Here is a 20,880-nt window from a genome sequence, read left to right on the forward strand (position 1 = left end):
ATGGACCCACTGGGCTCACCCCCTCGGTTCCACCCCCACCCAACCCCCATCCTCAGGGCTGTAGCCCTAATAATCAAGGAGCACATTATGTACAAAACCTGAGTACTTGCAAATTAATGTTTAATGTTTACAAAGCCAAAGGGGCCAGAGTTCCTTTAAAAAAAATTTCTGTACAGTTCAAGGAGAACAAGTAGTTCTAAGACACACCACCATGTACAAATAACTTACACATGAACTTTCCCTTCCCTATGGGACAAAGACAGGGAAGAGAGGGAGTCAAGGTTATTATTCCAAGGTTTTTCTTGTTTCTCCTTTTTTTTTTTTTTTTTTGGTGGGATGGGATGGACACAGATCCATCCAGGTCAGGCACGGACACATTAAGAAATAAGGCTAGGGGACAAAGGGAGTCATCCACAGAGCCCAGGGTCCAAGGCCCTGTGGGGAGAAAAGGGGCCAGGGTAAGAAGCAAACAAAGTCTCAGACAGCCTACGTGGAGGACTTAAGACGGGCTGAGGCTGACCGGGAACTAAGCAATTTGTCCACCATGGTACGTGCATAGCGCAGGCGGCTGGCCAACTCCTTACAGCAGCCATGCTCTTCCAGAAGGCTGAGCTTGTATGTTCGGAAGTCCCGCTTCTCATCAATGTAAGTCACAGCTGCCATCAGTGGGCAGAGTATCAGCTTTGTATGGTCCTAGAAAAGTGAGAAGACAGGGCAAGACCCCAAAGTGACCTCAGAGTCAAGAGTCAAAAGACTCAAACTAGAACTTGAACTGAAAAAGCTATGTTAATCCAAAAACCATACTTCACAGCAGTGGAGAAAAATCAGAGTCAAGATTAACATTTAGATCTTTTGCTTCTAAACTCATTCTACTTCCACCCAGTCTAGGCCTCCAGAATGGCACACCTCACCCCTTGCAGGTCTCTTGACCCACCTTAACACTTGAGGGCTCACCTGGAAAAAGTTGATTTGTACAGTGCCATTGCTGAGGTGTAGGATAATGGCGCTGCGAGTGCGAAACCAGGTACGCAAGTAGGGAAGGCGAGCCAGCTCATCACCTTCTCTTGGGGTGATGTTAGCACCGGCCTTCAGCAAGTGCTCACTCATGTAATTGCGGAAATACTTGAGAAGAGTAATCTAGTGAGGGAAGAACATTAAAAAAAGGAAAGTGAGAAAGGAACATTAAAACCCACAACCAAAATCTCTGGAGAGCCAGGTTCTTTCTGAGATAGTGGGGGAAATTCCCTCAAAGACAGGAGGAACAATGAGAGACTCCAGACAAAATGCTACCCACCGCCCCCAGAATGGTCACCAGTTCCCCAGCTCTTAACCCAGCCAAACCAGCTTATGGAGAAGCTACTGACCTATTTTTGATCTCACCTTTTTGGTCAGCGAGGAAGGATAGGAACGCACAGTGAGGTAGGATTCTGAGCCATTCTGCTCGATGTATTGCAAACTATCCCCATCATTATACAGAATAAGCCGAGTGGAATCATTAAACAACACACCCACACTGTTATCACAGAGCTGGTATCCTAGGTGGAAAAGGGACAGTCAGACACAGGTATATTTTCTCTGCCATATGATATTACACAATGCTTACCTAACCAATTCTGTATGACTCTGATGAGAAAAATTCCCCTTTCCCCCCTCCTCTCTGGGACATGTCAGTCAAAGCGAGCTTCTCATTTACTTTCCATTTGAGATAAAGAATCAACCTACCCCAACCCAATGAAAAGGCTTTGGGGCCAGAATTCATAGGCATTTAAGGCTCTTGAGAAAAGAGGTCAAGATAGGAATGTCTACTCTGAGGGAGGGGGTCTGCAAGAGGAAATTTTTATCAGCCCCTGAGTGAGCCAAAAGGAAGATGGCTGAAACCTACCAAGGCCATACTTGTCTGAATAATCCACCCATTTGCTGACCCAGAAAATGGGAATGCAGGCAGGGTCCTCTGCCTCCTCTGAAAGGGAAACAGAATATTAAAATTAAGCCACAGAATTCACAGAGGTGAATGAGAATTTATATAGACCTAATTTCCTTCCTCAACAACACATGAATACCTTTTAAAACATCCTTATAAGTGGCTATCTAGCCTCTACTAGAAAATTTTCAAATATAATTAGCTCACTATTTCCTACAGCAACCCTTTACATTTACTAGATAACTCAAAGGCTCCAAGTTCTCTCTATACCAAAGACAAAAATCTGCCTCCTAAATTTCAGACCTAAAGCATCCAAGGAAAATGAGATCCAAAATCTTACTACTTCAGAGTCCTTCAAATGGAGATCATTTTCCCTTTCCCTCCCACTTAGGAAACACAATGAAGAACAAACTGAAGTATAGCTTGGAGGAAATCTTTTCACATCCTGCCTTGAGATAGACCCACCTTGCCTCACCAATCTCCGATCAGAAGGCTTTGCTGCGTTGACACTGAGCAGTTGCTGCAGCATGTCAGAGAGGTAGCAGTCAGCAGGCCCATTGGGCTCCTGAACTATTGGTTCTTCTTTTTCAGGGGGCTGCTCAGGGGCAGGGCTATCCATTCCTGGGGAAAGAAGAGGATGGGGAGAGATAGGTTTACAAAGCTAGTGACAGACAGGCAGGTTCTCAATACCCTAAGGATTCAGATGCTGCTCCACTCAGTCTTTGCTCTCTTCTCCTGGCTACACAGGAAGCCATGAAGGCCAAGTTCTTCCCAGTCTCACTCCCTCTCCCCCCATGCCAGGAGGAGGCTTCCAGGTAACCTACTTCTTTCACAAAAAGGAGGACCAACATGGAAGGCTCAGCCGAGTTCTCCCCAAAACCCCCTCCAAACAACTTTGAAATAATGCCTCAACTCATATTCTGGAGAGGACCAGAGCGAAACATTCTTATAACCCAATACAACAGTGTTGGTTGAAAAGACAGATCTGTGACTTGGGAGAGTTAGGCTGACCCAGAGATCCATGTAGATGAAAAAAACAGGGATGGGGCTAGTGGTGGGGACAGAAGCAGCAGCAGGCTCAGGAGTTCTCATCACAGCAGCTTGGAAGCAACAAGAACTTCCAAACTTCCAGAACTAGTTCTGAAAACAGCTGTTTAAAAAAACCTAAACTTGGGGCAGTGCCCCTCTGCCCGCCCCACACTCAGAGCAGAGCCTAACCCTGAGTTCCAAATCCAGAAACTTGATAGAAAAATGACAACAAAAAAAGCTGACCACAAAAAGCTACTATGGTGACAGGGAAGATTAAGACACGACAAGGAAACCAAAACAGCTACTACATTCAAAACCTAAAAAGAAATTAGATGTAAGCCCAAGAAGAATTCTGGAACTGGGGGAACGGAAAGGGAATACAAAATTACCTTGTTTCTGAAAATAAAGTGAGAGAGGAAAAATTAGTTTTAAAAAATGAATGCAATGGAAGAAAATTTTGAAAAGACAATTAAGTTTGGTTAGGGAAAAAAAAAAAAAAAAAAAGAAAGAAAATAACACCATATGGAGTTGTGAACTGATCTAACCATTCTAGAGAGCAATTTGGAACTATGTTAAAAGGGCAATCCAATTGTATATACCCTTTGATCCACTATTAGAACTATATCCCTCACAGATCAAAGAAAAAGGAAAAGAACCTACATAACATAGTTATACCAGCTCTTTTTGCAGTAACAAAAGATTGGAAATTGAGAAGATGCCCATGGATTGGAGAATAGTTATAAACAAGTTGCGGTATATGAATGTAATGAAATACTATTGTTCTTAAAGAAATGAAGAGCAGGTGGATTAAAAAAACATCCCGCTGAGTGAAGTGAGCAGAACCAGGAAAACATTGTACACAGTAACAACAACATTATAATGATCAATTCTGAAACATTTAATTCTTCTCAGCAATACAAAGATCTAAGACAATTTTTCCCCCCTGAGGCAATTGGGGTTAAGTGACTTGCCCAGGGTCACACAGCTAGGAAGTGTTAAGTGTCTGAGACCAGATTTGAACTTGGGTCCTCCTGACCTCAAGGCTGGTGCTCTATCCACTGCGCCACCTAGCTGCCCCAATCTAAGATGATTCTAAAGGATTTCTGATAAAAAAATACTATCCAGAGAAAGACCTATGGAGTCTGAATGTAGATCAAAGCATATAAACATAGTATTTTCATTGTTTTTTGTTTTATTTTCTTTCTTGTGGCTTTTCTTTTATTCCAATTATTCCTTCAAAAAATGATGTTGAAATATATTTAATATGATTTCACGTGAATAACATATATAGAGAGCATGCCATGTTGAAGAGGGGGGAGGGAAGGGAGGAAAAAATATGAAATTCAAAAATTTTAAGTGAACGCTGAAACTATTTTTATATTTAATTGGAAAAAAATAAAATTAGTTGGGGGGGGGGGGATAGGAGAAAATTATACTTAAAATTGGCCAAATGGAAAGAGAAGAATTTATTGATGAAAAAACTCCTTAAAAAGCAGAATTGGCCAAATAGAAAAAGATGTAGAAAATTCCTTAAAAAAAACCAAACAAACAAACAAAAAAAAAAACAACATCAGAATTAAACAAGTGGAAACTAATGCTTCATAAGACACCAAGAAAAAAAATCAAAATCAAAAAAGAACTCCCTGGAAAAATAACTGACATGGAAAATATATCAAGGAGAGATAATTTAAAAATTATTGTATCACTCGAAAGTTATGATCAAAAAAAGTGCCTAGACATCAAAGTTTCAAGAAATCATCAAGGAAAACTTCCCCAATCGATATCCTCAAACAATAGGATAAAGCAGAAATTGAAAGAATCTAACAATCACTACCTGAAAAAGATCCCAAAAGGAAAACTCCTGGGAATATTATAACCAAATCCCTAAGTCAAAGAGAAAATACTTCAAACAGCCAGAAAGAAATCAATCAAGAATCCTGGAGCCTAGATAAGATTGATGAGATATGTGGATTCTAAGAACTTTACCATTATTAGGACAGTTAGAAGGATTCTACATAAAGGGTACAGGAACAAATTGGGGGAAATTATCTCACATCTAAATTGGTTCAAAAGGGAGAAATATATACAGAAGAGGAAGGGAAAGTGACAAGAAAAGGGGTAAGGGGTAACAAAAGGAAGCAGACAAAAGGCAATGGTCAGAACCCCTTTGAGTTTGTGTTTTCTTTCACAACATAATATAGTAATATGTTTAGCATGACTAAACATATATATACAACCTATGTCAACTGCTTACTGTCTCAGAGAGAGGTTGTGATGAGGGAAGGAGAGAAAATTTGGAATTGAAAAATGTTTTGTAAATATGGATGTTAAAAATTGTCCTTACATGTAACTGGGGAAAAAATAAAACATCTTTTTAAAAAGAAGTAAGCAGAAAGATAGAATTAAAATAAGGGACTGGGGCAGAATATATATTACACATCAGCTGAAGTAAAAAAGGCAGGCAATCATGATTTCAGACAAAGCAAAAGGAAAAACAAACTGATTAAAAGGGATAAGCATGGAAACTTCATCTTTCTAAAAAATAAAAAAAACCACAGACAATGAAGTTGTACCATTATTAAACATATAAAGCACCAAATGACATAGAAGCTAAATTACTAAAAGAAAAGTTAAAAAGAATCACAGTAGGGGCAGCTAGGTGGTGTAGTGGATAGAGCACCAGCCCTGAAGTCAGGAGGACCGGAGTTCAAATGTGATCTCAGACACCTAACACTTCTTAGCTGTGTGACCCTGGGCAAGTCACTTAATCCTTTGCCTCAGCAGGAAAAAAAAAAAAAAAAAAAAAAAAAAAAATCACAGGTGTTAACAGACAGTAAAACTATTATAGTGGGATACCTCAACTTTGCCTTCTCAGAACTAAATAAATCTAACCATAAAAAATCAAGAAGATGACTAGACTTTTAGAAAAGTTTCATGTTAGACCTTTGGAGAAACTAAATGGGAGTATATCCCTTTCTCAGCTGTCTGTACATGGCATCTTCACAAAAATTAAAAATGGAATTGAATCCAAAAGAACAAATGGGTCAAACAACAAATCACAGAAATAATAAATCCATTAAGGAAATGACACAATGAAACAAAACTCCAAAATTTGTGGGATTCAGTCAAAGCAATTCTTAGGGGGGAAATTTATATTTCTAAAACACATTAGTAAAGTAGAAAAAAGAGCAGATTAAAGAATTGGACATTGAACTAACATATATAACTAGGAGCTACTTTTATGAAAAAAGATAAACCATAGGTTAATTTGATTAAAAAGAAAATCAAATGAACAGAATTAAAAATGATTTTTTACTCCAATGTAAATGTACCACAATAAAAATGAAATTAAAGCAATTATTACAAGTTATTTATATGCCAGTAACACTGTAATCTAAGTGAAATGGAGGAATATTTACCAAAAATATAAACTGCTCAGATTAATAGAAGAAACTGAATTTTAAATAATACTATTTTGTAAAAAATTTACTAAATCATCAATGAGGTAGGGGTCTTACAAAAAAATTTCCATGACTAGATGGATTTACAAGTGAATTCTACCAAACATTTAAGGAAAAATTATTCCCAATACTATATAAACTATTTGGAAAAATAGGTAAAGGAGTCCTGTCAAATTCCTCTTATGATACAAATATGGTTTTTATATCTGAACTGGAGAAAACAAAAACAGAGTAAGTCAACTATAGTAAAATCACATACTATGACTATTTGAGACTTATACCAGAAATGCAAGACCATTTCAGTATCAGGAAAACTATCAGTATATTTGGCTGAACCAATAACAAAAGCAATAAAAATCATTATTATTTCAACAAATATAGCATTTGACAAAATATAACACTCATTTCTATTAAAAACATAGGAAATTAATGGAACTTTGCAGAAAATGATAAAGTACTTTAAAACACAAACAAGATTTATGTCACAATGACAAACTCGAAGCCTTCTCAATGAGATCAGGAGTGAAGCAACGATGTCCAGGATTGCCACTATTATTCAATATTACACTAAAATTGCTAGCTATAGCAATGAGTCAAGAAAAGTAAACTGAATAAAAATAGGTAATGAAAAAACAAAGCTATCATACTTTATAGATGAAATGATGGTATTTCCTAACCCTAGAGAACCAATTTTTAAAATTCAACAAAGTTGAAACAAATCCACATAAATAATTAGCCATTTCTACACACTACCAATAAAACCCAGCAACAACAAATAGAAAGAGAAATAAATTCTATTTAAAATAAAGACAGGCAACATAAAATACTCGAGTCTACGTGTCAAGGCAAACTCGGGGATTATATGAACAAAAGCACAAAACACTTTTCACAGAAATAACATTAATTGCTCATGGGTAGGCCAAGCCACTATAATAAAAATGACAATATTACCTAAATTAACTTAATAATCAAGCCACCAAAAAATTATTTTAAAAAAACTAGGAAAAAAATTCTTCTGAAAAAACAAAAGGTCAAATATCAAGGGAATCAATGGAAAAATGAAAAACAATAATAATAAAAGAAGTTTCAGATCTAGCAATTCCAGATTTCAAACAATATCACAAAGCAGAAATAAGCATAATAATCTGGTACTGGTTATTTTAATATAATCTATCATGGATTATCATTACCTAAGATTACCAATGAACAAAATTGACAAGAAAAACCCGAAAAGTCATTTATAAAAACTAGGCACCATATACTCTGCTTCTTACATCATATACCAAGATAAGGTCAAAATGGATAATAAAATATTTAAGACATGAAGGGGAATATCATTAAGTAAATTAGGGGAACAAAAAGAATGTACTTGGATAAGGTAAGAGTTTTTAACCAAATGAGAGAGAGAGAGCGCATCTCACAGATTGTAAGGATGTTCAACTGTGAAAGGCTTTCTCTGGTCAAGACAATGATGAATTCTGGATGCAAACTAGAGCATAGTGTTTTCTTACCCAATTTTTGTTTTCTGTGCATTTTCTTTTGCAGTGTGGTTAATATGGAAATATGTTTTGTTTCAATTCCTTTCTCTGAAACTGGTTTCCTCAAATAGAAAATGGGAATAATATTTGTCCTACCTAATTCACAAAGTAGGTATGAAGCAAGAGCTTTATAAATCTCAAAAAACCACACGTGTTATTAATTTTAATCTATCCAATGCTTTTTATAGTTTATATAGTAAGAAACTGAAGTCCAGAAAAGAATTTTTTGTATCTTTGGGGGGACAAAAGATTCTTCTTACTAAGAAGAAACCTAAATGTCGTTACTTATGATTCACATTTTTAACAGGCTTAAATTATTTAATAAAAAGGCTTACAAAAACAAAAAAACAACTGTCTCTTGCTAACAACTGAAACTAAAAATTTAGATGTCCAGCAGACTAAATTACTTTTTCTTTAATAGAACAAAAACACTTCTAATACCTCAATAGTTATACTAACAAAGTAGAAGAGTTAAACAAGTTAATCCTTGCTATCACAATACCAACTGGAAGAAACTCTCCCTCTCTCCCTTCCTGCTGTTGTGTTCAGACAAAGCCACTCCAGAAGTCAGTCAAAAAAATTGTTAAAGAAATCACTGTGTTAAAATGTAGTGAGTATGTATTTTCCTATTCTTGAATTGTGAAGGATGTCATATGAAGATTTTATCAAATACTTGAAATACATTTTTGCTTTAATCTTGTCACTTAATTCCTAGAAATGGGATATTGTGGATATCTGACTAATGCAAATTATCAACCTATATTTGGAAGAACCTTAGTGATCGAATGAGTCTAAACTATATTTTTCTAACAGAAATTCCTAACCTGGATTCTGTGACTTTTTCTTCTCTTTTTTTTTCTGTGACATTTTTCCAAGAAAACATTGATGACTGTGTTTTAATATAGCTACTTAATTTTGTAATCCCATGTATTTTATTTTATACATTTAAAAACAATCTGAGATGGAGCCCATAGGCTTCAACAATCTGTCAAAGGGGTCCATGGTACCAAAAAAAAAAAAAATAAATAAAAAAAAATAAAATAGGAACTCTTAAATTATATAGGAATTTTTTTTCTAATGACTCCTTAAGAAGTAGTTATTTATATATAACTTTTTCTTGAAGATACTGTCAAAAGACTTAAAACTGAAAAGGGAGTTTTATCATTTTTATACTAGCTACATTTCAAAACAGTGACTTACTCTTGTTTTTATAATTCTCCAGGTTAACTGTGCAGCTACCCCTGAATGGTGAGTGATGGTTTGATTTATCCAAGCTTAGAGTAAGTGGAAAGTGACTCTTCTAGGCTAGGTGATTCTGAGGGCACACACCCCCTGGAGGACCTGGAATTAAGGGCCAATTTAGATGCTGTAGTACAGAGCAACCCTGCCACCTGGGCTAGATACCACCTCCCACATGTCAGCCTTGCACCTCAGGATTAACCTCAGGCCAGTCTCCTCTTTTTGGAAAGGGTAGAGATTACTTGGCCAACACTAGCTGCTGGTTCCCCACCTCTGCTCTATTCAAACACCCCAAGGAGACCCCACTCACCCTGAGGGTTAGGGTAGGGTTGGGTTCATAAAAACAAAAAAGTCTGTGGGCTGAGAAATTCTGTTCATTTTCAAGGCTTCATTCATCTAGTACCTTCTGTGAGAGGTATCAAATACCCTAAAGGCTAGATGACCAGAAGGCACCAGGGCCCAAAATCTAATCTTTCCACTTAGTTGTACCTTTATTGAGAGCCACGAGAGGCTTCCGGCCTCCAGAATCCACACTGTTGGGTGCAATGGAGAACCTTGGTGCGATTGTGAGACAGGTAGTGGGGAGCCGGGAGGGGATGTAGCCAGAAGAAAAGAACTCATCATTGAGAAGCTCATTAATGGTGGGGCGGGAAGCAGGATCAGAACGAAGCATCTTCTGGATGAGGGAGGCAGCCACAGGGTTGATGTGCTAAAACCCAAGGGAGAAGACAACTATGAATGAGAGATGAAAAAAATTACAGCTAACGTTTATATAGAACTTTATGGTTTCCAGAGAATTTTACACATATCATTTCACTTGAAGCTCACAGTACTAGTTAAATAGTAGAAAGCGGGCCTAGGAGCCAGCAAGAGCTCAGGATGAGCGGTGTGTAAGTCACTTAACCTCAAGGATGCTAAGCTCCAGCTTTTTAAACTGTGTTTTGCTACACTCTTGGTTGGTGAGGAAGATGCTAGGCCATGTATTCTATCAGGCAAAACCTTACCCTGCTGAGGGATTTTCAACTCTAGAAAAAATAGCAGATAAAGGGAAAGGGCTCCATAGAGATACTGTGGAAAGGTGGGAAGAAGAGAGATCCTTTGTGATCACAGCTTTCTATTTTTCAGGGGCTGTCTTACTACCTCACACTCTTTAGATAAAGTGTGTACGGCAACTTTCTAACTAAATCTGGTTTTGTAACTAAATATGGAGGGTCGCAAAAATATGATTTTCAGTAAATGTCTGATTTGTTTACTTATTTTATATATTTACATACACAGGGTCTTATAAAAAATTCTCAGGCAAAAAGGGGTCTTGAGTAAAAAAAAGTTTAAGAAGCCTTGTTCTAAGCCACTCTTTCAAGGATGTAAGTTGCAGGGAAGCTGCAGAGGGATTTGAACTCAGGTCTTGCTGATTCTAAATACTTTGCTGCCTAAAGGGCAGTTAGCAGTAGCAGACAAGTGACAACTAACAAGCTCTGTCTAGGTCACCAATACATAGAAATCTGGATGCACTCATTTGAGGTTTTGCCAGGATAACTCCCCCATCTCAGAAAGAATCATGACCTTGCACATACTATCACCAGAGTTAGGTAGAAAGTTGCTTTAACAACTCTGAGATACCACTACACATCTGTCAGATTGGTTAAGATGACAGGAAAAGATAATGACGAATGTTGGAGGGGATGTGGAAAAACTGGGACACTGATACATTGTTGGTGGAATTGTGAATACATCCAACCACTCTGGAGAGCAATTTGGAACTATGCTCAAAGAGTTATCAATCTGTGCATACCCTTTGATCCAGCAATGTTACTACTGGGCTTATATCCCAAAGAGACCTTAAAGAAGGGAAAGGGAAATGTTTGTGGCAGCCCTTTTTGTAGTGGCTAGACACTGGAAAATGAATAAATGCCCATCAATTGGAGAATGGTTGGGTAAATTGTGGTATATGAATGATATGGAATATTATTGTTCTATAAGAAATGACCAGCAGGATGATTCAGACGGGCCTGGAGAGACTTACATGCAGTGATGCTGAGTGAAGTGAGCAGAACTAGATAACATTGTACATGGCAACAAGATTATGTGATGATCAATTATGATGGACATGACTCTCTTCAACAGTGAGATGATTCAAACCCATTGCAATGATCTTGTGATGAAGAGAGCATCTTCACTCAGAGAACTGTGGGAACTGAGTTTGGTTCACAACATAACATTTTCACTCTTTTAATTGTTTTTTGCTGCATTTTATTTTCTTTCTTATTTTTTTTCTGATTTGATTTTTCTTGTGCAGCAAGATAATTGTATAAATATGTGTGCATATATTAGGCTTAACATATATTTCTAACATGTTTAACATATATTGGACTACTTGCCATCTAGGGGAGGGGACCAGGGAGTGGGGAAAAATTAGAACACAAGATTTTCCAAAAGTTAATGTTGACAGTTGATCAATAATGGACAGAAACAGCTACACCCAGAGAAGGAACACTGAGAAAGGAGTGTAAAATGTTTGAACTATTGTCTTTCTACCTAGGTTACTTATACCTTCAGAATCCAATTCTTACCGTTCAACAAGAAATTTGGTTTTACACGCATATCTAGATTATACTGTAACACTGTAATATGTATGGTATTGCCTGTCATCTAGGGGAGGGAGTGGAAAATTTGGAAAAGTGAATACAAAGGATAATGTAAAAAAAATTACCCATGCATATGTACTGTCAAAAAAAATTTATAATTATAAAATTAATAAATTATTTTTAAAAAAAAGAGTTAACATTGAAAAATTATCCATGCATGTTTCAAAAAATAAAAAGCTTTAATAAAATAAATAAAAATATGAAGGAAATTGGACTAGGAAAGAAAAAAACTCATTGTAAACACTTCAGCTAAGACTAAGACAGCCCTTGAGAAATAGAGAGAAAGCTGTGATCAAAAAGGAATCTCCTCTCCTCAGGTTAAGTCTGGATCTTTCTACAATGTCTCCACAGATTCTCTTCCCTTCTTCTCCTGCTATTTTTTCTAGGGTTGAAAATCTCTTAGCAGAATAGGGGTTTGCCTGATGGCATACCTGGCATAAGGTACTATCATCAACAAAAGGCATAAGAGAATATATTCAAAGCTCTCTGAACTAGGCTGAACAAACCCAACCCTACAGAATGAAATCTAATATTCCTTACAATGACAGGGTGAGAGGTCATTGTTTCATGGACAAAATCCTCCTCTGCCAAGAGACACAGAATTTAATTTTATTTCTTATGCACACGAAAATACCTGGCCCCAAGGAAATCATAAAGGAGGAAAAGGACTCACATGTGCAAAAATGTATGTAGCAGCTCTTTTTGTGGTGGCAAGGAATTGAAAAATGAGTAGATGCCCTTTAATTGGGGAATGGCTGAGTAAGTTATAGTATATGAGTATTTGGAACATTATTGTTTTATAAAAAATAATGAACAAGATGATTTTAGAAAAGGCCTGGAGGGGCAGCTAGGTGGCGCAGTGAATAGAGCACCAGGCTTGAATTCAGGAGGACCTAAATTAAAATCTGACATCAGACACTCTCTAGCTGTGTGACCCTCAGCCAAGTCGCTTACCCCAATTGCAAGGAAGGAAGGAAGGAAAGAAGGGAGGGAAAAGGCCTGGAAAGATTTGCATGAACTGATGCTGAGAGAAACAAGCAGAATCAGCAATACATTATGCACAATAACAGCAAGAATGTGCGATGATCAATTATGACAGACTTGATTTTTCCACTGGTTCAGTGAATCAAAGCAATCCAATAAACTCTGGACAGAAAACACCGACTGAACCTAAAGAAAGAACTATGGAGACTGAATATAAATCAACAGATGCTATGTTCATTTTTTTCCCCTTTTTTCTTCTGGATTTTTTTTTTCCTCTTGTGGTTTTTCCTTTTTGTGCTGATTTTTCTCTCCCACCATAAATCATAAAGAAATGTATATTTTAAAGAAATGAATGTATATGTATAACCAGAAAAAAAAATTTTTTTAAAGAAAGAAAAAAAAGAAAGTACCTGGCCCCACTTTTGGCTCCTGACTAGATTTAGCGGGTTCTCTCCAGAGGCAGTGAAGTGTTTACCAAAGCTCCAGTTCTTCTGATCACCCCAGCTCCACTTAAGCATCACAGATTCAGAATCAAAAGGGACTAAGCTAAGACCCAAAAGATCCAGTGATTTGCCCCATAGACGTTATTAAGTAGGGGCCGCTAGGTGGCGCCACAGTGCAGAGTGTCAGGAAGACATCTTCCTGAGTGGAAAACGGCCTCAGACACTAGCTGTGTGACTCTGGGCAAGTCACTTACTGGGCCTCAATTTCCCCACCTGCAAAATGAGCTGGAGAAGAAAATGGCCAACCATGCTACTATCTTTGTCAAGAAAACCCCAAATGGGGGCATAAAGTCAGACATGGCTGAAACAATTGAACAACAAGCATCCTAAGTAGAAAACACTGGTCCTGAGCCACAGAGCCAGAGTTCAGTGAATAAAATTCCCTCCCACACTCAGTGTGTTCTCTGGGAAAAGCAGCTGAGAACAGAACACCCAAGTCTTCCAAACTGTTTACTCCTCTCGATGTTTAGATAGTTTTTTTGTTTTTGTTTTTTGCTGAGGCAACTGGGGCTAAGTGACTTGCTCAGGGTCACAGTTAGGAAGTGTCTGAAACCAGATTTGAACTCGGGTCCTTCTGACTTCAGGGAGGGTGCTCCCTGTGCCACCTAGCTCCCCCTCTTGGGTAGTTATGAAACACTTTATCTGACTTTAGATCTTTGTCACTGAATTCTTTTAAAACTTCAAGTTTAACAGAAAAAAGTGTTTTTGTCCTTGTGTCTCTTAGCACTTGGCATAATGCCTTGTACAAACCAAGTACATAAATATAAAAGGGCAGCTAACAATAGAAAAATAAAGTGAATAGAAAATCTATACTGACAAGACTAGGGTTTGCCACTGAATAATTAGCAAATCATTCTGTACAGGAATATATATATATATATATATATATATATATATATATGTACACACACACACACACACGGTAATTTCTAGAATGAAGAACGTAAGCAACTTGATTTCTTGTAGGAAGTGGCACTTGAGCTAAGCCACTTCCAGGTGGCAGAGGTGAGGAGAAAATGTATGAGGGATAGATACAAGCCTGTGCAAAGATATGGAGACAATAAAAAAAAAGGAATATGATTATAGAGGGGAATGACAAATAGATCAGTTTGGAGTGTAATGAGAAATAAGGCATCTTATAAAGGGCTATAAAATTCAAAAAAAAAAAAAGGACTTTTTTTTTTATCCTAGAAGCAATTTGGAGCTACTAAAGCTTAATGCACAGAGAAGTGAAATGGCTAAGTCTATGCTTCAGGAATAACAATTTAATGTCTATGTAGACAATGGATTGAACAGGAGAGACTAGATGCATAGAAATCTATTAAGAAGCAAGTGCAATACAAACAAAACTCCTGAAGCAAAGATAAGAAGGGAAGCAGAAAGCTAGGAAAAAACTTTTACAATTGGTGTTTCTGATATTTCTAAAATTTAGAGAACTACACAAATTTATAATTATATAATCCATTCTTCAATTGATAAATGGTCAAAAAATATAAAATGAAATTTTCAGATGAAGAAAGCTATTTCCAGTCATATGAAAAAATGCTCTAAATAGTTATTAATTAGAGAGAAATGCATAGTAAGATAACTCTGAGGTACCACTTCACACCTTTCAGATTGAATAAGATGATAGGAAAAGATAAATGTTGGAGGAGAAGTAGGAAAAGTGAGACACTAATACATTCCTGGTGGAGTTGTGAAATGATCCAACCATTCTGGAGAGCAATTTGGAACTATGCTCAGAGGACTTTCAAACTGTTTGATCCAGCAGTGTCACTACTGAGTCTGTATCCCAAAGAGATCATAAAAGAAGGAAAAGTAGGGGGCAGATAAATGGCACAGTGGAAAAAGCGCTAACCCTGAAGTCAGGAGGGCCTGAGTTCAAATTCAGCCTCAGATAAATAATACTTTCTAGCTGTGTGATTCTGAGCAAGTCATTTCAAAAGCCTCAAAAAGAAAGAGGCAAAAGAAATGATGAGCAGGCTTTTTTCAGAAAAGCCTAGACTTACATGAACTGATACTAAGTGAAGTGAGCAGAACCATGAGAACATTGTACACAGCAACAAGATTATATGATGATCAACTCTGATGGAAATGTCTCTTTTCAACAATGCAAATTAAAATAGACTTAGGATGGAAACTGCCATCTGAATCCATTTGAAGAACTACGGAGACTGAATGAGGATTAAAGCATAATATTTTCAGCTTTTTGTGTGTTTTTGCTTGGTTTTCTTTTTCTTTGTGGTTTTTTTTTCCCCCTTTGATCTGATTTTTCTTGTACAGCATGACAAATATGCAATTATGTTTAGAAGAACTGCACATGTTTAACCAAATCAGATTGGTTACTGACTTGGGCAAAGGGGAGAATGGGAGAAAAATTTGGAATACAAAATTTTGTAAATGTGAATGTTGAAAACTATATGTATGGAAAAATAAAAACTATTTTAAAAAGAGAAGCAGCAAGTGCAATAATACTGGCAAGGAGTGTTAAAGATCTGAAGGTGGTAGCTGTATGAGTGAAGGGATCATTTATACATGAAAGATGTAGCCTTCACATTTCTATGACAATAGACATAGGAACTTTTGTCTCATAGCATGCTCAGATGAACCTGCAATCAGTGGTATATCTACTCTGGAAGCTCGGCCTACCTTGGGAATGCTATATTCATTTTTCTTAATCCTGATGTAGGTCTCCTTTAAGCAAGATGTTTCAAAGGGTGGTTTGCCTACCAATAAGGTGTACCTGCAAAGGCAAAGAAGGGAGATTATATCTAAGGGGAAGCCAGAGCTCTTCAAATGTAAATTAATCCCAAATAACCAATAATAAAACCCAAATAGAATTAAGAGTTGAAAGGAAATCTAGCTTCACCTCTGAGTGGTAATCCAAACTACTAAAAGACCAAGAGATAACATGGTCTATTGGGAAGGTCATTGGTACTGAAGTTAGGACCACCTGCAAATACCACCTCAAATACTTATTTGGGCAAATTTTTAACTTCTCCTTAATTCTAAACCAGGAGGTTTAGATCACTAATGAAGAGGAACTAACTTCTGGTCAAAACTTTCCATTCCACTGTTGAGCAACTAACTCAGGGACATTTTTTCCTTTGAGCAACTAACTCAGGGATATTTTTTCCTTTTTTCTAATATCATGCAAAAGTTTGTCTCTTTGCAACTTCTACCCATTGTTCCTAATTCTTCTCTCTGAAGCCAAACAAGAGGAGCAATTCTTCTCTTCCACATGACACTCCTCAAAATTCTTAAAGTAACACTCATGTTCCCCTTTTCTGCAGACTAAATTCTTTTGTCCCATTCTTTCAAATGATTAATTTTATTGGATACAAGGCCCTTCCCTTCACAATCAAAGTAGCCTTCCCCTGGACATCATTCAGCTTATCAATAATGTCATTTCTAAAGGATTTTGGCCAGAAGTAAACACAATACTCCAAATGGAATCTAAGTATTAGAAGATGATCACCTCCTTCCTTAATGACTGACTAGAAGTGTTGCCTCTAAATTCAGACCAAGATCACATTAATTTTGGCTGTCATATTATACTGGTGACTAATAAATATTGAATTTGCACCCTAAGATATAAAGAACTTTTTCAAACAAACTTTGGAACCATGCTTCCAGCATCTTATACTTGTGAAGACAATTTTTTAATAAGTCAAATATCAGGATTGAATAACCCAGAAAAATAATTTTCAGGTCCAGAGGCCAAATTAACAGCAAAGGGTATTAGGTAATGGTTGGAAGAGGTCCTCAGTGGGATGTTAGTATCAAGAAAAACAAGTTTCCATTCCTCCAGTTCTCTAAGGATCTTTTTCCAGATAACCACAAATCATCTAAAAAAACAAGTTAACTCTTCCATGGGTCCTGCCCACCCTCTCACTGTCCCCAGAATTCAGGGTTCTTGTATGTTTCACTGTTACTAGAATTCCATCTTCCCTGGCCTATCTTTCTTTCTATTTTTCTCTTCCTTGCAACATAGTCCTTAGGATAATGGAGAGCTAAAAAAAAAAACTCCAAAAGACCAGCACTTGTCTATTTATAAAGGGAGGATTGTCTCTGTCATTCTTGGGTTCCTGATAAAGAACTAAGTTAGTTCACTACTCACATGATACACCCAATGGACCAGACATCCACCTCAAAGCTATGACCCTTCTTACTTAGCACCTCAGGGGCTATGTAATTGGGTGTTCCACAGAGAGTCCTCTTCCGTTCACCATCATATTCTACTCTGGTTGCCAATCCAAAATCACCTGTAATAAGAGTAATAAATCATTCTTCTTTCTAGGAATCTAGATTGAGTTGATCCATTTAAATTGTTATTGAAGACTACTTCTGGCACTTAGCAGCCTAGGAGACCCTTTTAACAAAGTTGTCCCCATTGTGGCCTACAATTTAAAATATAATTTTTCCATTTAATCTCCCCAGATTGGGCAATCTAAAATCTATGAGAGAAAATTACCTCCCCTGCCTCATCCCACTGTGTATGTGTGTTGGGGGGGAGACGGGGAGGGGAAAGGAGGAGAAAGGGAATAAAGAGGGGAGGAATGATATCCTCCCTTGTATAATAGGTGCCTGTCTCCAAATTTTTTTGAAATATGATCCAGATTTCCTTTTGGTTTCCACTGTAAATCCAGGACCATGTCTTTTCCCTCTGGTTCCCCAGTTCTACTATACAGAACAAAGAAAAGCATGGTTTGTTGATTATTTCCATACTATCCTTTAGCTACCAACTTGTGGCTGCCCTCACCTCCCCATCTCCTACCTTCATCCTCCTTTTCTTATAAATATGGAGCTGTGTGATAAATGTGGAACTATGTTATATGTTAAACCTACATTGGATTGTTTGCTGTCTAGGAGAAGGGAGTGGAGAGGAAAGGAAGGAGAAAAATTTAGAACACAAGGTTGCAAGGGTGCATGTTGAAAACTATCTTTGCATGTATTTTGAAAATAAAAAGCTAATATTTTTTAAGAAATCATGGAGCTGTGCAAGGGAAATTATGATTCTGGGCAAAGTTCTGCAAATATTTCAGGATTAAATCTTCCCCAATTTATAATTTACTTCTTACTTAACAGTTAAAACAGAAGTCTATAAAACTGTACTAGGCCAGTTTAGCCTACCCCTAGAAAGAGATAGTAACTTATTCCCAGGTTCTTTTGCATAAGGGTCCTGGGTAGCCACCCCGCCTATTCATCAAATTCTTGTCTTCCTGGACAAAATCCCAGCCTGGTTAAGGATTGTGAGAGGATTCCCAGTCTTACCTATCTTCACCTCCATTTCATCATTGAGGAAGAGGTTACCCAACTTGAGGTCTCTATGAATAACTTTATTTTCGTGGAGATATTGACAGCCCAGGACAATCTGGCGAAGGTAATACCTGGCCTCAGGCTCGGTCACTGCTTTCCTTCTTTTATGAAGCTCCAGCAGGGACTGTGGAAGGCAGGGAGAAGAGACTAGTTAAAGGGTTTCAGAGCTCTTAGAGCAGTAGGGGCTGGTCTGGGCCTAGGCCTCCTTCCAAACCTAGGGGAAGATGGGGGAGCAGGCGGAGCTACTCCACCGTAATCCTGCTTAAGAAAGAACTCCCAAGTGCCCCCCCCTTGCTCCCCGGTGTGCTGAGTCCTTGAAGGCACTTGGATGATCCAGACATTCTTGAGGCCTTGAACTTGAAAACCCAAGATAGAACGTTGGGTCAGTTTCTGGGTTTATCTCAGCCCAGCCCCAACCTCCCCTTCCCCCCACCACCTCCCCAGGCTCTCGATAAGTGCCCACGCTGGTCCTATGGTGACCGCTTGGTAGGGAGATAGGAAAGAAAGCATGCCCCACCCCCACTCCCTCCTCCTTCCAGCAGGCCCTCTGCTCCCCGGATAGCAACCTCGGACACCAACGTCTTCCGACACCCCGCATTCCCCGAGAGGTGCTCACCCGCCTCCGGCACAGCTCTAGCACCACGAAAACGAAGTCGCTGTCCTCGAAGAAGCCGTGGAAACCGACGACGTGTTGGTGGACCAGGCTCTTGTGGATATTGATCTCCATGGACATCTTCTCCTTCTGGTGCGGCTTCAGCAGCAGCGACTTGGGCACGATCTTGCCCGCAAACACCTCCTTGCTCTCCAAGTCCGAGAGCTCGAAGCACTTGGCGAAGCCGCCCTTGCCCAGGAAACGGCCCCGCAGGTAGCGCCGCCGGGTGCGCGGGTCCACTAGCACCTCGGGGATCTCCGGGGTGGCCGCGGGAGGGACGGTCGTGGTCCCGCCGCCGGCTCCGGCTCCGCCGACGCCGACGCCAGGGACTGGTTTGCCCCGGAGCTCCGAGGAGCCCACGCCGGGCTGCCGCAGGGGCAGCTTCCCGGGCGCCGCGTTCATGGTGCCGCCGCCGCCGTCCCCAGCTGGACCCGGCGCCTCTCCCTGCTCCGCCGACTGCTGCTCCGTGCTCCTCCCGCTGCTTCCCGGCTGCCTAGACGTGCCCGGGCGCAGTGCTGCGGCTCTGGTTCGGTTCTGGTTCGGTTCCGGCTCGGCTCGGCTCGACTCGGCTAGACTCCGCTCTGCCCAGCCTCAAGCGGTGCGGCTGCAGGGTCAGCGCAAATAGCCCAGAATTCAAACCCAGCGCCGGGAACGTTACCGAGCGGTCCGCGCCGCCGATTGGCTGCAGCGATTTAAAATCCAAACCCGCCTACCGCGGGGCACTATGGGAGAGCCTTAGCCTCCACCACCTCCCTATTCCCAGCCCCACTTCCGAAGGCAAGGCAAGCTTTCAACAAACTTTATTGACAACGGTCGGGAGCTGACAAGTTTGGTCTACCTAGGGCTGAGGTCTAGGTACAAGTTGAGCCTACTACCCACAGAGGAAGGGATGGAAAAGCAAGACGGGAAGCGACCAATGGCAGTCATTGCCCTAGAAAGAAATACTAAGAAGAAGGAAATAGAAGATTGGTCAGGAACTATCTAGGAGCTGCGTATCGTTAATCTAACCTATAATTAAACCATTTAGCGTTACTAAATGGTCACCCAGTCTTTGCTTGAAGATTGTATGTGAATGTGTATAAGTGCGTATGTTTGCATGCGTATTGTTGTGCATGTGTGTATATATGTACGTATGCATGTTTGCGTGTATTTGTGTGTGTGCTACTTGCGTGTGTATATGCTTGTGTACATGTGCATATTTGCGTGTATTGTGTATGCATACGTATGCATGTATATATGTGTATTTATGTGCATGTGTATATGTGTGTGTGTGATATACTTAGTATCTCTATGACCCTGAACAAGTCATTTAACCCTGTTTGCTTCAGTTTCTTCAAATATAAAATGAGCTGGAGAAGAAAATGACAAACCACTTCAGAAATTGTCAAGAAAACCTCAAATGGGGTCACAGAGTCCGACACGACTGAACCACAAGATACAAATGTATCGACCTCCAGAGACAAAGCATATATGCTTTTGAGAAGTTTTATTTGCTGGGAAGCTTTTCCTGAAATGGGAAGTAAATCTTCCTCTCCATAACTTCCACTGGTTCTAGTTCTGCCCTCTGGGACCAAGGGAAACAAGCTAAT

General features: G+C 39.1%; 1 protein-coding gene across 1 annotated transcript; it reads right to left on the reverse strand.

Annotated features, from left to right (window-relative positions):
- Window positions 1-103: 103 nt before the first annotated feature.
- PLK1 (polo like kinase 1) lies at window positions 104-19,961 on the reverse strand. The gene is made up of 10 exons (XM_074280378.1): window positions 19,256-19,961; window positions 18,595-18,763; window positions 17,441-17,585; window positions 15,970-16,063; window positions 9,678-9,897; window positions 2,387-2,542; window positions 1,883-1,960; window positions 1,381-1,535; window positions 955-1,137; window positions 104-693 (listed from the first exon to the last, which is right to left on the reverse strand). The coding sequence occupies exons 1-10, from the start codon at window positions 19,691-19,693 to the stop codon at window positions 487-489; spliced, it is 1,845 nt and encodes a 614-aa protein (XP_074136479.1). The 5' UTR covers window positions 19,694-19,961; the 3' UTR covers window positions 104-486.
- Window positions 19,962-20,880: the final 919 nt, after the last annotated feature.

The sequence above is a fragment of the Sminthopsis crassicaudata genome, chromosome 1 (assembly GCF_048593235.1).
Source record: "Sminthopsis crassicaudata isolate SCR6 chromosome 1, ASM4859323v1, whole genome shotgun sequence".
NCBI classification, from domain to species: Eukaryota; Metazoa; Chordata; class Mammalia; order Dasyuromorphia; family Dasyuridae; genus Sminthopsis; species Sminthopsis crassicaudata.

Bases quoted from the DNA above. Each gene is read 5' to 3' on its own strand.
- PLK1 (XM_074280378.1), bottom strand. From the start codon at position 19,693: ATGAACGCGGCGCCCGGGAAGCTGCCCCTGCGGCAGCCCGGCGTGGGC. The intron at 17,586-18,594 runs GTAAGACTGGGA...CTCTTATTACAG, and splicing joins TGAAATGGAGGTGAAGATAG to GTGATTTTGGATTGGCAACC. The intron at 9,898-15,969 runs GTAGGCCGAGCT...CTTGGGTTTTAG, and splicing joins ATGAATATAGCATTCCCAAG to CACATCAACCCTGTGGCTGC.